The 17190-nt window shown below is 39.0% G+C and overlaps 1 protein-coding gene across 2 annotated transcripts in view; it reads right to left on the reverse strand.

Moving 5' to 3' along the window:
• OPTN (optineurin) overlaps window positions 1-17190 on the reverse strand; it is a 45113-nt gene that overhangs the window by 4433 nt on the left and 23490 nt on the right. For both annotated transcript variants that reach the window (XM_059404310.1, XM_059404309.1), the window contains exons 7-12: window positions 14110-14212; window positions 12333-12448; window positions 10817-10966; window positions 9996-10089; window positions 6631-6789; window positions 990-1120 (exon numbers count right to left, since the gene is read on the reverse strand). In XM_059404310.1, the coding sequence (XP_059260293.1) occupies window positions 990-1120; window positions 6631-6789; window positions 9996-10089; window positions 10817-10966; window positions 12333-12448; window positions 14110-14212 (753 nt within the window). The remainder of the gene's footprint in view (window positions 1-989; window positions 1121-6630; window positions 6790-9995; window positions 10090-10816; window positions 10967-12332; window positions 12449-14109; window positions 14213-17190) is intronic.

Consider the following 17190-nt stretch of genomic DNA (forward strand, 5'->3'; position numbering starts at 1 on the left):
GATCATGACCTGAGCCGAAGGCAGTGGCCTAACCCACTGAGCCACCCAGGCGCCCAAGTAGCATATTTCTAAAACAAGATACTATAGAGCAGTTACAATGAAATAAACTGCATATATACACAAAATCCTCCAAAGTTTAAAATCCCAGTGTGAGATAAAGCCAGCTGCAGAACAATACCTAGCGACCATCCTGTAACTTACACACAGAGAAACAAATATTATGTTGTTTCAAGATATGACATAGGTATTATACTGATACTATGTAGAAGTATACAACAGATGGGGATGTTACCACCCGAGCTCCAGGCAGTATAAAATATCCACAATGCAGGGGGTGCTGGGTGGTTCAGTGGGTTAAAGTCTCTGCCTTCAGCTCAGGTCATGATCCCAGGGTCCTGGAATTGAGCCCTGCATCGGGGCCTCTGCTCAGCAGGGGAGCCTGCTCCCCCCACCCCTGCCTCTCTCTGCCTGCCTCTGCCTACTTGTGATCTCTGTCTGTCAAATAAATAAATAAAATCTTAAAAAAAAATCCACGATGCAAATCAATGTATGTCACTCTCAATTCTGGGTGGAGCACATCATAGCGTGTGACATTCTATCCCTGTATTTTTCTATTTCTATTTCTCTCTGTTTCCAATTTTTCTCAAAATGGACATTTAAAAGACAGAAGTAATTTTAGCCCTATTTTCTTTTAAAACATGTTGCAAAATCGAAGTGTTTATGACTTCCCCTCAGGACAGCAGGACAGGGCTTCGGAACACACAAGGTCACGTCTTCCCAGCATGTCTGAAAGCAAAGAACTCATCATGTTCCCACAGGACGCGGCCAGGCCTCGCGGGAAGTCACGCTGAGTGTCAGGGACACAGTCAAGCGAAGTGTGCTCAGCTTGACTTGAGCGATAGCTCATAGGGAGCACCTCGGACAGGCCCCCCATGCTCGGCCTATGCCCTGGGCTCCCAGCATGTGCTCTCAGCCTTCCTGAGCCTCACCTGCTTCCATCTTCAAAAACATTATCCTCTTTCAGCAGGACTGCCAGCTGTAGGGCCAGCTGCTCCTTCTCTTCGTGTATCTTCTCTCTCGCTGCTCTTTCAGCGTGGAAGTCCGAACAGTAAACCTCCATCTGGTAGATGTTAAGAGAGACAGAAGTTACTACATAGACGAACCCATGGATACTCTACAGCCCACTGGGTGACGAGGCACAGGGGGAGTGCTGCCTTCTGTGATTCCCTCATCAGGAACAGGTGTGCACAGTCCTGCTAGAAGCCAGCACATGACTTCCCAACCTTCAGACGGAAGACAAGTTGTATGTGCGTGTGCATGCATGCGTGCACACTTTAGGCAATCAGAACCCAACAATAACATTGATATAGGTGGTTTAAGTACTGCACATAACATTTGTTCAGTAAAATTCTCCAGTCTTTTTTTTTTTTTTTTTTAGATTTTATTTATTTATTTGACAGAGAGACAGCCAAGAGCAGGAACATAAGCAGGGGGAGTGGAAGAGGGAAAGTGGGCTTCCTGCCGAGCAGGGAGCCCAATGTGGGGCTCAATCCCAGGACTCTGGGATCATGACCTGAGCCAAAGGCAGATGCTTAATAACTGAGCTGTCCAGGTGCCCCAATTCTCTGGTCTTTTTTAAAAAAAAATCATATTCAGGGGCATCTGGGTGGCTTAGTGGGTTAAGCCTCGGCCTTTGGCTCAGGTCATGATCTCAGGGTCCTGGGATCGAGCCCCGCATCGGGCTCTCAGCTCAGGAGGAAGCCTGCTTCCCCCTCTCTCTCTGCCTCCCTCTCTGCCTGCTTGTGATCTCTGTCTGTTAAATAAATAAATAAAAATCTTTATTAAAATAAATAAATAAGTCATATTCAGGATTAGCTTAATATAGTAAATGCTTTATTTACTCTGTCAGGTATATTTACAAAGGCTGGCCTTAAATTAAATTTTAAACAACAATAATAAATAGATGCTATTCATTGCATTCCAAACATGTACAAGGTCTTATGTCAGGTGCCTATATTCTTACCTTACTTCACTTGATCAAAGGTCCTGTGAATGTATAATTGCTATGCTCATTTTACATTCACAAGTTTAACAGCTCTCAGTCTGGGGTAGTTTAGGTATGTTGTCAAGCCAGCACTGGAACCAAGACGGAAGCCTGTATTCTATGCCTCCTTCTCACGGTGGTAGCCAGCCTCCTAGATGGCTTGGGTGATGCTCCCCTCTTGGTATTCACACCCTTCCATAGTCCCCTTCCACAACAAACAGAGCCAACCCATGTAACCACTAGGATATTGCAGAAATGATGGTGCATGGCTTCTGCCTTGTTCTTCCCTGGGTCACCCGCTGTTGGGGAAGCTTGCTGTCAGGTCATGAGAGTGTGCAAGCTGCCGTGTGGGGAGCCCCACAGGGTGAGGAACTCAGGCCTCCTGCCTGCAGCTGTGTGAGTGAGCTGGCTTGGAAACGGGTCTTTCGGTCCATTTTGAGTGCAGCCTCATGAGGGGCCCTGAGTCGGAATCACCCCGCTAAGCTGCTCCTGCATGCCTGACTCACAGAAACCTAAAGATGACAAACGCTTGTTGTAGCAGCTGCTAAGCTGGAGGGTAATTTCTAACCTAGAAATATATAAATATTATGTTGTGATAGAGATTTCTTCACTGTTTAAGAATTCTAAAGTAAAAATGAGCTCCTTAATAGTGAAATGAACATTATTCTAATAACAATTTTAAACTTTTTATACTTAAAATTTAGGTTTTCCCCCAAGTTTCATGGTTCTAGGATACAAATATTTATCTCTTACATTTTTAAAAAAAGATTTTATTTATTTATTTGACAGAGACACAGCAAGAGAGGGAACACAAGCAGTGGGAGAGGGAGAAGCAGGCAGACGCTTAATGACTGAGCCAACCAGGGGCCCCCTTATCTCTTACTTTTAAAAGTAAAAATTAATAAAAACTTAAATATCACAGTTTTAGTTACAACCCCCCGTCCACAGCTATGTGATAAAAGGTCCTTTTAAGGGACTTCCTGCCATTTAAGAATGGTCCAACACGGTATGCGATCACTTATGCATCAGGGGAATTTTTGAGACCAATCTCAATTTAAGTTACTGTCTTACTTCTACCAATGATTAGCTCTGAGCCAGTGAGACCTGGGTCATTCTGTCCATTCCCACGTGCCCTGCAGCGACACCAGTGGCTCACATCAAGGTGCTCAAAAAGAAGTGGCTGAGTGAATGAATGGGAGTATCTATCAAAACACAACAAATGTCCGTGTACAGAAGGAAAAGGACATGACAGCAATACCATGAGGTACCTGAACAAACAAAATGCTATAAAGGGCTTGGGTTGAAATTCTCTTCCTATAGAAATAAAACTCAAGACCGTACATCCAGTAAATCCAAAGGTGGTTACCTTTGGATTTCATATTTGAGTAATGACTATATAGGTAGTCACTAGGAAATAATAAACTGTTAACTTCATTATATTAAAAAGAATTTATCTTTATCAGATTGGCAAACATTTAAAAGAATGATGCAAGGAGGTGGGGAAATAGACATTCTTCTGTCCTTCGGTGAGAGGATAATTTTGGTTATGCATTCTTGGAAGACAACTTGTTAATTTTTATTTAACTTAAAGACAGACATACCCAATAACCCAACCATTCCATGTCTACATCTCACTATAGATTCCACAAGTGCACAGAGACATACATACAAGACTGTTCAGTTCACCATTGTTGGTAATAGCAAGAATATTGGTACAGCATATACATATTAAAGGACTGGTTAAGTCTATGATGGTAATGCACACTTTGGAATACCATACAACTGTTCAAAAAGATAACAAATGGCTATGAGTACTAATATGGAGAGACATCTAAGATATCATGAGTGAAGAGTTGTAGTAAAAAAGGTCTACTGCAATCCTACTTTAATTAAGCAAACAAACAAAATAACGACAAAAGACAAAGGTTCTCTCCCACATTTCCTGTAGTTTAATATCTCAGGCAGGATTCATTCTCATTGATAACTTTCTGCAAGTCCTCCACCCACCAGGAGCAAGAGTGGGGTCAAATAGTAACAATAAGCCATGGTACACAAATTCTTCTCAAGTAAAAGAAGGAATGTATCTCAACTTATTTTCATGAGGCCAAGAAAACCTTGATATCAAAACCTCACAATGACATTAGCAAAAGGAAAATCCCAGACCAATCTTACTCAAGAATATAGACACAGAAGTCCTATGCAAAATATAAGCAAACCAAATCCAGCAATATGTATGAAGAATTATTCAAGAAATGTAATTTTCCTAATATTTAAAAATCAATGTGATTCACCACATTAACAAATTAAAGGAAAAAGGCATGTAATTATCCAACTATATCATTACCATAAGAAAAAAACATTCTCTCAATAAAATTCAATATCCACTCGAAATAAAAATTTTGGCAAACAAGAAAGAAAAGGGAATTTCCTTGATTCAATAAGTAAGATCAACAAAGGCTATAGCAAACACCATGTACTTAGCAGTAAAATGTAAAAACACTGCAAGGCTGCCTGCCATCTGCACTGTTACACAACACTTTGTGTAACAGGGGCCCGGTCAGTGTGATAAGGCAAGAAAAAGAAATAAAGCAAAGGAAGAATTGGAAAGGAAAACACCCCAAATAGTCATTATTTAAATGATATGACTGTGAGTGCAAAGAGGTCAAAAGAATATTCAGAGATATTATTAAAATTAAAATGTGAATTGAGCAAGTCTACTGCATACAAAATCAATTTATAAAAATCAGTTGTATTTCTATATAACAGTAGGTGTTAAAAAATGAAGATTTTTTTAAAAAGGTGCTATTTATAACAGTATCATTGAAATAGAGTATCTATGAATAATCTAATACTAAGAATATTAAAAATATTATTTAGAAGGATTAAAAAAATAATACATTATATGTTAATAAAAAAAAAAAAGAAAGAAGAAGATTTAAAGAAGGGATGCCCAGATGGCTCAGTCAGTTAAGTGTCTGCCTTTGGCTCAGGTCATGATCCCGGGGTCCCAGGAACAAGCCCTGCATCGGGATCCCTGCTCAGCAGGGAAGTGTGCTTCTCCCTCTCCCTCTGTCCCTACTTGTATTTTCTCTCTTGCTCATGCTCTCTCAAATAAATAAATAAAATCTTTAAAAGTAAAAAAAAAAAAAGAAGAAGAATTACAGAAGCTACGCCACATTCTTGCACTGGAAGAGTCACTGTTGTAAAGAGGTTAGTTACCTCAAAATGGATTGATAATGTATTTAATATAATTCCAGTCAAAGCTCCAGAAGGTTCTTCTGTGTTCCTGTATGTGTGTAAAATACCAAGTGGATGCTAAAATTAAAATGACAATGAAAAAGGGAAGGAAAATATAAGGTCTTCTTGACAAGTATCAATGAGGTAGGAAGACTTACTCTACCAGGTATCAAAATTTTGGTGCTTTATAATAAGTCATGACAGTATGGTACCAGAGCAAGTATACAAAAATAGCTCAATGGAACAGGACAGAGTCCAGAAATAGACCATGGATACCCGAACACAATATACAACCAAGAGCAGCACGGTACTTAAGATGACATTATAAATAAATGGTGCCAAGGCAATAAGATAAAAAAATGAGTCTTCACCCTTATCCCACTCTATAAAGAAAAACTAATTCCAGGTGGTTTCTAGATATTAATATAAAAGGCAAAACAGTAAAACTTTTAGAACAACACAGCGGAGTATCTTCATGGCCTTGAGGTAGTGAAAGTTTTTTAAAAGGACACAAGAAGTACTAATTGTAAGCATTAAGACTGACAACGTAGACTACATTAAAATTAAGAACTTCTGTTCATCAAAAGACACCTTTAGGGGTGTGAAAAGACAAATCGCAGAAACAAGAAACCTGCAACAAACGGAATTGTCAAGGGCTTGTGTCTGGAGTGTAAACACAGAACTCATAAAATTAAGACAGTAAACCAGAAGAAAAATGGGGAAAGACATCTTCAGGCACTTCACGAAAGGGAGCATCAAGAAGACTACTGAACATCCGAGAAAGTACTCAGTCTCATTAGTCATCAGGGAAATGCACACTAAATGAGACACCATTATGTGCCCCCCAGAATGGTTATAAATAAAAGTAAAAATATTGATAATATAAGTATGGGTAAGGATGTGGAGCAATGGGGATTCTGTTGGTTGGAGCGAAAACTGATACAACCACTTTGTAAAAGTATTGGCCACATCCACTAACATTCAGTAATACGTGAACTCTAGCAATGTGCTCTTCCACTCCTAGCTAGGTATGTACCCACAGAAAGGAAGGCAAAGTCCAGCAAAGAGAGATACGCACAAGAATGTCAGAACAACCTTAATTATACCGGCCCAAACTGAAAATAATCCAACTACTTATCAACTGTAGCATAGATAAATTCATTGAGCTCTACCCTTAAAAGTTTGGTGCACTTTCCAACCATGATATGCTTTAATAAAAAAAAAATCTTTAAATATATTGGTGGAAATTATATAACATCCAAAAATATATTTTGAACACCATCACTTTCCCATATGAGAACAGAACCATGGTTGGCCTCACTCAGTTCATGTTTCAGAACATAGCTTACCTGAGCCCGAAGAACGGTCATGGTTTCCAGGTCCTCCTCCTGCTTGGCGATGGTCTGCTTCATCTCATCCATCTGAAGCTGCTTGGAAGCCAAGGCCTTCTCTGCCACTTCCAGCTTTTCACTTAGTTCTTGAAGTACCACCTTATCCACTTTTTCAGACTAAGAGAGACAAGATTATTCTAGAAATGACTGTGAAATAATTTAACCTATTTTTTAAAAAAGATTTATTTATTTAGGGGCACCTGGTTGGCTCAGTAGGTTAAGCCTCTCCTTCAGCTCAGGTCATCATGATCTCAGGGTCCTGGGATTGAGCTCCACATCGGGCTCTCTGCTCAGCAGGGAGCCTGTTCTCCCTCTCTCTCTGCCTGCCTCTCTTCCTGCTTGTAATCTCTCTCTCTTTCTCTGTCAAATAAATAAATAAAATCTTTTTAAAAAAGATTAATTTATTTAAGTGGAGAGTGTGCATGAACAGGGGTGGGGAGAGGCAGAGGGACAGAGAGAGTCTCAAGCAGCCTCCTCACTGAGCGTGGATCCTAACGTGAGGCTTGGTCTCATGACCCTAAGATCACAACCTGAGCCAAAATCAAGAGACGGTTGCCTAACCAACGATGCCCCCCAGGCACCTCTAATTCAAGCTATTTTGGTAAAACATTAAATGAAGTTTTATTTTTTTAAATGCCTGGCTCTAAACTGTTCTGTTAATTAGCAATGATAACTTACTCAGAAAGTTGTACTCATTTAACTTAGAAAAAACACTTAAAGAAGGGAAACGATGACAAACCCTGATCTCAGTGAGGCTGTAACTTGCTGATACTGTTACTTTCCCCACTGATGTTACTCTTAAATGGCGAAGTCCGTAGAAAAGCAGAAACATGTTCAAATTAAAAATTGATCACCTCACACCTGCCAGAATGACTAGTATCAAAACCAACCAACCAACCAAACAAAACCCAACAAGTGTTGGCAAGGATGTGGAGAAAAAGGGGAACCCCTGAGCACTGTTGGTGGGAATGCAAACTGGTGCAGCCACTCTGGAAACACTGTGGAGGTTCCTCAAAAAGTTAAAAACAGAACTACCATATGATCCAGTAATCCTACTCTCCAGTATTTATCCAGAGAAAATGAGAACACTAATTCAAAACGATATATCCATTCCTATGTTTACTAGAGCATTATTTACAATAGCTAAGATATGGAAGCAATCTAACTGCTCTTCAACAGATGAATAGATAAAGAAGATGCGATCTATATACGTACACACACACACACACACACACACGAGAATATTACTCAGACATAAAAAGACTGAAATCTTGCCATCTGTGACAATATGGATGGACCTAGAGGGTATTACGTAAAGTGAAGTAAGTCATAGAAATAGACAAATACTATATAATTTCACTTATGTGGAATGTAAAAAAACATTTGTTTTGTTAAGGAGAGAGACATAGGGGGATGAAGGAGATCAAGAGGTGCAAACTTGTAGTTTGTAGTTATAAAATAAATAAGTCAAGGGATGTACAGTACAGCACAGGAACACAGCTGACCCTCAAACAATGCACAAGTTAGAGGCACTGAGCCCCTGCAGAGTCACAAATCCACATGTAACTTTTGACTCCCCAGAAACTTAACTAGTGACAGCCTATGGCTGACTGGAAGCCTTACCAATAATTTAGTGGGCTAACATATATTTTGTATGTTATATGTATTATATACTGTGTTCTTACAATAAAGTAAGCTAAAAAAAAAAAAAGAAAATGTTATTTAAAAAGTCGTAAGGAAGAAAAAACACGTATACAGTTCTGTATTTTTAAAAAATCTGCATATTAAGCAGACCTGTGCAAATCTTTCATTCAAAGGTCAACTGTACAGTTAATGCTATTGTAATAACTCTGTACAGTGACAGGTGGTAGCTATAATTATGAATGTTTCATAAGGTATATAAATCTCAGATCACTATGTTGGACACTGAAAACTAATATGACATTGTGTGTCAACTCTACTCCAATTAAAAATAGATAAGTATATAAATAATGAAAAAATTTTACTAGTCCTAGAGAGGAACAATATTTTTTTAAAAGATTTTATTTATTGATTTGACAAATACAGATCACAAGTAGACAGAGAGGAAGGCAGAGAAAGAGAGAGGAGGAAGCAGGCTCCCTGCTGAGCAGAGAACCCGATGTGGGGCTCCATCCCAGGACCCTGGAATCACGACCCGAGCCAAAGGCAGAGGCCCCAACCCACTGAGCCTCCCAGGCGCCCCAGGAAGAATATTTTATTAAAAAAAATATGTAGTGTCTGGGTGGCTCAGTCAGTTAAGCATCTGACTCTTGGTTTTGGCTCAGTTCCTGATCTCATGGTTGAGGGATCAAGCCCTGTGTCCTCGGCTTTGTACTCAGCAGGGAGTCTCTTTGAAAGATTCTCTCCCTCTGACCCTCCCCTGAAAGATTCTCTCTCTCTAAAAATAAATAAAACTTAAAAAAAAAAAAAAGGAAAACAAAGAGTCCATTTACAAGCATATAAACTCAAAGATCCCTTCTAATTCAAAGCATTCATGATCTTTACTCATTTATCCCAGCTTTATCCAAGTAAAACTGACAAATTAAATTATAAGATATTTAAAGTGAACAATGTAATAATTTGATATGCATATACAGTGTGAGAGAGTTCCCCCCACTAGGTTAACAGGCACATCTATCACCTCACACATCTTCCCATTTTTAAACTGCCACTCCTTGCTGGTGTTATACTAATGTAAGTTGCAGTCCAGTGAGTCCAGGGTCTCAAGGTCACTGGCAGCAGCAAGCTAGCCCTGTAACAGCTCCATGGAGACAACCCCTCCAGTGGCCACCCATAGTCTCACTGTGCTCTGGTCACGTGGGAACCCATGCTGGTAGCTCTCCTATGAACCCACTCACTTTAGAAATGCTAAAAGCTATAACATCTGGGCGGCTCAGTTGGTTAAGTGTCCATCTCTTGGTTTCGGCTCAGGTCATGATCTTGGGGTCCTGGGATAGAGCCCGGAGTCAGGCTCCATGCTCATCAGGAGTCTGCTTGAGATTCTCTCTCCCTCTCCCTCTGCCCCGCCCCACCATACCCCTCCACACTCTCTCCCCCTCTCTCAATAACTAAATAAATAAATCTTTAAAAAAAGAAATGCTAAAAGCATTTTATAAAGCACATTATAACACTGGGGCAACCTCAGAAGCTATATACACTTAGACATAAGAAATCAATTATAAACCGAAGAACCGCCTTTGAAACCAGAGTCAGTTAAGGATTAGCACAACATTTTGCATATAAAAATGTTTATAGTTTCTGTTCCTTATGCGGCTATGAAAGTCATTTTTTTCTACGAGTACCTCTTTCCTTTTCAGTTCCTCCAGTGTTTTCAATGAATTATTGTATTCTTGAAGAAGTTTGTTATGGGTCAACTGAAGAGTGGCTAACTTGGACCTGTTTAAAAAAAAATAAGAATTAGAATTTGGGGAGAAAATATAAAAACTTAGTCTTACTTTCCCACCTTCTTCTGAAAACTTGACTAGTAAAACCTTCTCTCCTACCTTTCCCATTCCACTACCTGCCAGCCTTTTTTTACTCTCAAAGAAAACAATCTTTCAAAAAAAAAAATCAATACTGGGGCACCTGGGTGGCTCAGTGGGTTAAGCCTCTGCCTTCAGCTCAGGTCATGATCCCAGGGTCCTGGGATCGAGCCCCGCAAGGGGTTCTCTGCTCAGCCAGGAACCTGCTTCCCTCTCTGTCTCTGCCTGCCTCTCTGCTTACTTGTGACCTCTGCCTATAAATAAATAAATAAAATCTTTTAAAAAAAATCAACATGAAGTGTGTAAACCTGGTGATTCACAGACCTGTACCCCTGGGGATAAAAATATATGTTTATAAAAAAAAACTCTTAATAAAGGACAAATCCAAAGGAAAAAATAAAAAAATAAAAAATAAAAAAAATCAACACAGATTACAAGTAACTTAGTAATTTTGTTATAATAGAACAAAGTTTATCTCTTCAAAGAAGTCTCCTGGTACCCCTTCAAATACATAAAAGAGAATAAATACAAATACATAAAAGAGATACATAAAAGAGAAAAATTTTAAACTTATTCTAAATCCTAATTCCAATCTTATGGAAGTGCTCTTCTACCTTCTTCCAGCAAGTGGGCATACTCACTTTTCCTCTTCGGTTTTAGCTTGCTCCATTTTGATTTCTGATTTCATGCTTTCCACTTGTAGCTCCAACTTTTTGTTGTTATAAACAAGCTCTTGCCTTTCATTCAGCTCTGAAGGGATTGCAGAATTTTTCCTTTCAAGGGACTGACATCTAGGAAATATCATGAGGATAAACAATGATCCTTCATTTCTCAGCGGCTTTTAAATCAAACCCAAGATTATGTACCAAAACAAAGAAATTTAGGATTGCCATTTTCAAGGACTTAATGGTGCAAAAAAATATTTTATACTCCTTGCTTCTTTACTAGAAGCAAATAATATTTCTAAACCCACATGACTAAACATTAAAAAATACAGACCTTTTTTTGGAAAAGAAATTTACATATTCTTAAACCCTTATGCCTAATGTTAAAAAAAAGGTACAGATCTAAGGTCAAAGAAGCTATGGAATAATGGCCTTAAGTAGACATGCCAGTATATTTTTGTTCTTCAACACAGACCAAAGTAGTAATTGGCTAAAGGTGCTTTTCATAGAGTGATACACGGATATCTTCAGTATTTTGAGAAGTGTGGGTTCTGTCAAAATGCACAAAGAATATGTCCAAAGATTCAATAAGGGAAAAGGAAGTGTCTTAAGGTCTCTTAAAGATCAGAAAGAGAATTTCGATATAATCATAGGAAACATGAACCACAGTTTCCTAATAGCAAGGCATTAACACCAAGCATGGTAAACCTCTCGATATGTTACAAGGTAGGGATAATGACACAGATTTTACAAATGATAAAACTAGGGCTCAGAGAGGTTAAATAAATAACTTGCTCAAGGTAATACCACAAATAAATTCTAGATCCATGTTTCAACTAAGCCTGTTTGTCCAAAGTCCTTAGCTTTAGCTGTTATGCTCTGCTGATTTACCATAAGATGGTAGAGCCTTAGTAAGCATAACTCTAAGGCAACACATGCTCATGTACTGAACTGGATTTATGTTTGCCAACTAATCCAAAAGAACAACATCAACTTAGCTTTTTAAGATTTGGGGTAATTTGCTACATTAAGAAAAATAAACGCAAAGTTCTGAATTTAAATATTAGCCTTCATAATTGATTAAAAATGAATTCTTTTTCCTCAAGAAATCTCCCTGAAGTTCTTCTTTCTCTTTGCAGCTTCATTTATGTTTGCTTACATCAATATTGTCAGCTCAGGTAAGTCACAGGAAATCTGGCTTACTGTTTTTTTTTTTAATAGGTCATCCCATAGGCTATAGCATGTGTAACCAACATCCTGGATCAGCGGAATCAGATTTCCCTGGACCCCATTCCCCCACATTACAAGTATTTCATATTTATAAATGAACCTGTATGTTAATCTAGACATTAGTGTTTTCTGAATTCATATTTTAATTAGGTTTCTATTTTATTTTTAGTAGCACAGTAATGAAACTATGTTTTTACATAACAATATATTTTGTAAAAATGTCCATTTTCTAAAGAAAATAGAATTCATCTCTCATTCTTACTTCTCTTGAAGTCTCTTCTTCATTAGCTCAGCCTCACTGAGTTTCATATGAGCCTCTTGAAGCTCCTTAAATAGAGTCGTCACCTGAAGGTTCAATGTCTCCACTTCACTTCCAACCTGTCATTCAGGAAATCCCAAACACGCACATGTGATTCGGATCCAGACTAAATGAACCTTTTTGTGAGAAAACTGTGTGAACTATCATTGTCCAACTAAGACTGGTAAATCGATTACAATTTTGACAATTAATGTCGCAAATATCTTCCATGAAAAGAAATGTTTTAGCTACAGCTCTGTTTCCTTATATGTCTACATTTACTAATCATATACATTCTATGTTTCATAATATGTAATTTACAAACATATGGCAATATTCATATATAAAACTGTTTTTCTTACATAACTGATCAATTTGTATGCATTGTGATAATGACTTCATCATAATTTTTTTTTTCCTATAGACATGTGTGGAGTTTATTTAAAGGGTAGAAGAATTGTCTCCTTTTTGATTCTGGCAACCCAAGAACATCCCCTCTTAAGACTTGTAGGGGTGAAAATTCACACAAACACTCCCAGACGTTAAGGTTCTAGGTTTTGCTAGTTTCTGCTCACCCTCTGTCAGACCTCAGTTAATCCTGATCATGGTTCAGGGGATCAGAGAGCACAGCAGAGTCAAAGCAAAATCTAATTTACCCAGAGAGCAGCTTATGATCATAGTCCTTGGCTGATTTATGTTTCTAGTTTACTCCACTCTTTTCAATGAACCGAGTTTTTCCTGGCAGCTCCAGAATGGCTATCAGTGAGCTTTATGGTGCCTTGGAAATCTCAGTACTCTTCTACTACCAGTTGTCAAATTGGCTTTAGTCCACAACACACTATGACTCCCGGGTTGTCTCTTCATCTCAGTGTTTTCAGTGTTCTCCAGTCTCTTGAAGTAGGAAACTCAGCCCAGAGCATGGAATACAGTAGACATTCAACATGTATTTGCTGAATAAGTGAATTGGCTACAGTGAGCATCTTACAGAAATGTCTTTCATGTGGACGACTACAGCTCTTACAACTTCCTGCCTTCATCCACCCTCCCTAAGCTTAAGACTGAGTGACAGGCTCTAGGGCACAGCTTGGTGCCACAGAACACTGGCAACAGAAACATGAACCTTTACATTCAAACTATTTCATTCAAACCAGTAGTAGGGGAGAACTGAGATCTTTCAATTTTATCCCAAGTTTCTGGGTCATATTCTCAAATAATCTCACTATAAAGTGGGCAAAATTCCTTCTCCACTAGAGGGCCTGTTCACTCACAAAGTTAGGAGTGAAAATCAGCCAAGAAGGGATAGAGCTTGGGTGGTTCAGTAGATTGGACATCTGACTCTTGACTCTTCCCAGGGTCATGAGATGGGAACCCTGTGTCGGGCTCTGCCCTCCACTGGCAGTCTGCTTTGGATTCTCTTTCTCCCTCTCTCTTTGCCTCTCCCCTCACTCATGTATACTCTTGCTCTCTAAAATAAATAAATCTACCTTAAAAAAAAAAAAAAAAAGAAGATACAGAGGTGTGATTCCCTAGAATCACTGGGATAGGAGCACATCTCACTATAATTTACTATGGATGAAATTCGAATCAGGTCAAGGAAATATGAGAGAAATAGAATATAATATATCCAACTTTATGATTATTTCTATTTCTAAATCTAATGACACAGCACAAGACGCGACTTCAGATATGACTCTTAGGTACATCAGGGGTGTGACAGCATCCTTAGAACCCAAGTACCTACAGTTTCGGGGCCTTTCTCCTCTTCTTTCTCTTTTTCTGTGCTTCTCTCTGTCTGGGTCTCAATGTCAGAATGATCACTGGCTTTCTTTTCAAAATATGAAACTCTGAAAAATATAGAAAATGGAAAAGTTACTTTGTCTTTGGCTTCAACAGGAACAGCAATTGCAGAAGCCCCAAAACCAACATTGTCTGAAATCTGGATGGAAGATCAGGGATTTCAAAATCTCTCTGTATTTGCTATATTATATATTAACCTTTTGGGGTTTAGCTCTCATTCTAAAATTGGCTAGATGTGATTTAAGGGATGAATTCATGTAGAGATAAAAGATGGGCATAAATCACACCAAATACTTACAAAAACTGACTCTTTCCATGTACAGTAATACACACAAATATCTTAAAAATCTGTGTCTTTGTTGTACATACATGTGTGTGTGTGTTACATGAGTATGCATCCATTTATAAAGATCCAGCAGAGAAAGGAAGACTTTTTGGACCCATCTAAGTTCACAAGTCCTTAAAAACAAACAAATGTACCAAAATTCTTACAGTGAATCATAACCACACAAAAGCCAGCCCAAGGCAAATGAAACAAGAAGAGATTTCTCGTTAAGGACAGTGAACTGAATATATGCACATAATTTTTTTTGCCACTCTGTACTCCACCAAAATGACTTTTAAAAAGCTATCTACATACAAGAACAAAGAGAAAGGGAGAGGAAATAACAGCAAGAAGATTTGGGGAGTATGACTATGAGTGGGAACTGACTTGGAAGCCTAGTAAGGCTGGGTCTGAAGCCAACATTAGGGAAAGCCAAGACTTAACCTAATCTACACTGTGGGAAGTAGAAGGATCAGGAGTCCGTGACACCAGGTACCTCTGGATGTGGGGACAAAGGTGGGGCCTGTTTAAGAGGGACTGGAAGTGATGTCTGGGTGGCTCATCAGTTGGGCATCAAGTCTTGATCTCATCAGGGTCATGAATTCTGCCCCATGTTGGGCTCCACCCTGGGTGTGGAGTCTACTTTAAAAAAAAAAAAAGAGGGTCTAGAATATCACAAAATAAGGGCTTTCTGGGTTCAGACATTAGTCAGAAATGAGACATGGGTTCTTCTATAAGAAGAACTTACACACAGAACATTAGGACCCTCAGCCCCCTCATTTACTCATCTCAAGAACCTCCACATTTGAGAAATGCCCTCCAGGCAGGAGGCTGGAAGAGTATCCTCTGGAGTATGTAACTAGGATAAGGGAAAAGATTGAAAGTTTCTGACACAGCACTTCCCCAAGGAAACCTCCAAGCCGGATCTCTCTAGATGTGCACTGAGAGCTTCAATCAGCTTCTGATACCCTGTAATCCTGCTAAATCTAATCAAACAGCCAAGATTACTAGACATTTAAGGAAAATCTTAATAAGAAACAGAAAAAAGTAACTTACTGAAAACAGAATATCCCAGCAGGGAAATAAATGTCAAAAATATCATTAAGATTTTTAGAGAGATGAGGAAACATTACAACCACCAAAAAAAAATGGAACACAATAAAAAATTACTACTCAAAGGTTCTCCAAAAAAAGCTTCTCCTCCACAAAAAAAGGGAAAATGAAAGTTGATCAAATTTATCAGAAAGGAGAAAAAGGGAGAGACAGAGAAAAGGAACAAGGAGTTAAGAAAATTAGAGGAGGGGCGCCTGTGTGGCTCAGTGGGTTAAAGCCTCTGTCTTCAGCTCGGGTCATGATCCCAGAGTCCTGGGATTGAGCCCCACATCAGGCTCTCTGCTCTGCCTGCCTCTCTCTCTGCTTGTGATCTCTGTCAAATAAATAAATAAAATCTTTAAAAAAAAAGAAAAAGAAAATTAGAGGAGAGGAGATCCAATTAAAAAAATAGTAATGCTATAAAGAGAGAACAAAGACAATTGAGGGTAAGAGATCATCACTAAATTAATTCAAGATCATCTCTCAAGAACTGAAGGACATGAGTTTGCAGAATGAAAGATCCTAAGAGTGTCCAGGACAGATGAAAAACAGGCTCACACCAAAGTATGTGAGAAGTCTCATCCCCAAAGATGAGGAGCCAGAATGGCAGAGGGTCTTTTTAGCATTAACACCAGAAGCTAGGACACAATGAAGCAAAGCTTTTGAAATGTGGAGGGGAAATTATATCCGATAACAGAATTCTATACCTAGCCCAACTATCCATGAAGTATAAAGGCAGAAGGAGAGATTTTTAGATATGCAGGTCTGAGAAAATATACTGCCCATATATTCCTTTTTAGTCAGTTAGTGGAAATGTGGTAAGCTTTGTTTGAGAAAAACAATAACAACATTTAAAAAGAGTAGAAAAGGTGTTGGATTCAGGAAGCAAGTGATGGAACACAGGAGAGCTGAAGGAATTTCTCAAGCTGAAGGCAAAGGGAGACGCCATGAGACAGGATCTAGAAAGCAAGTATTCTCCAGAGAGAATATGACTAGACTACTAACATGTCTGAATGCATCTGAGAGAGTTCTGCACTGAAGAAGAGTATGAGGAAACTAAGCAAATTTTAAAGATGTAATTATGCACAGAAGTAAGAAAAAAAAAGTTGTATAAAAAAAGGAAAGGTGTTCAAGGCACAGAGCAGAGCTCAACTGAGTACTCCCTGGGCGCGCCTAATAACGTAAAATGCCGAGTAGTTACCTAACTAAATTTCAGTATAGCCAATTTCGGAGGTGGGGCAGGTAAGTCAGGTCCACAAGCATCTGTGTGTGCAATGGGAGGTCAGTAGATTGTGTTCACAATAGGGGGACAACTCAGTAGCAATTTAAGCCTGGTGCATGGAGGGAAATATCAAAATGGTCACAACGTCACAAATTGCCAAACCCAACTAGTGAACAGACACTATTTTGGGCTAAGCCAGATAAATGGGGTAAGAGCCAGCTGGTGTGGAGTTGATGGATGGGCCTTTTTCACACCACTCATGTATGACCCAGGGCTCTACTTTTGAATAATCATTTATCTTACTTTTCTAGGGCAAATTCTCATCTTGGAGTGACCTTCCCTGCAACTTCTTGACTCTCTTGGGCCACACTTCCTACACTCCCTCC

This window comes from Mustela nigripes, chromosome 6, assembly GCF_022355385.1.
Source record: "Mustela nigripes isolate SB6536 chromosome 6, MUSNIG.SB6536, whole genome shotgun sequence".
In the NCBI taxonomy this organism is placed as follows: domain Eukaryota; kingdom Metazoa; phylum Chordata; class Mammalia; order Carnivora; family Mustelidae; genus Mustela; species Mustela nigripes.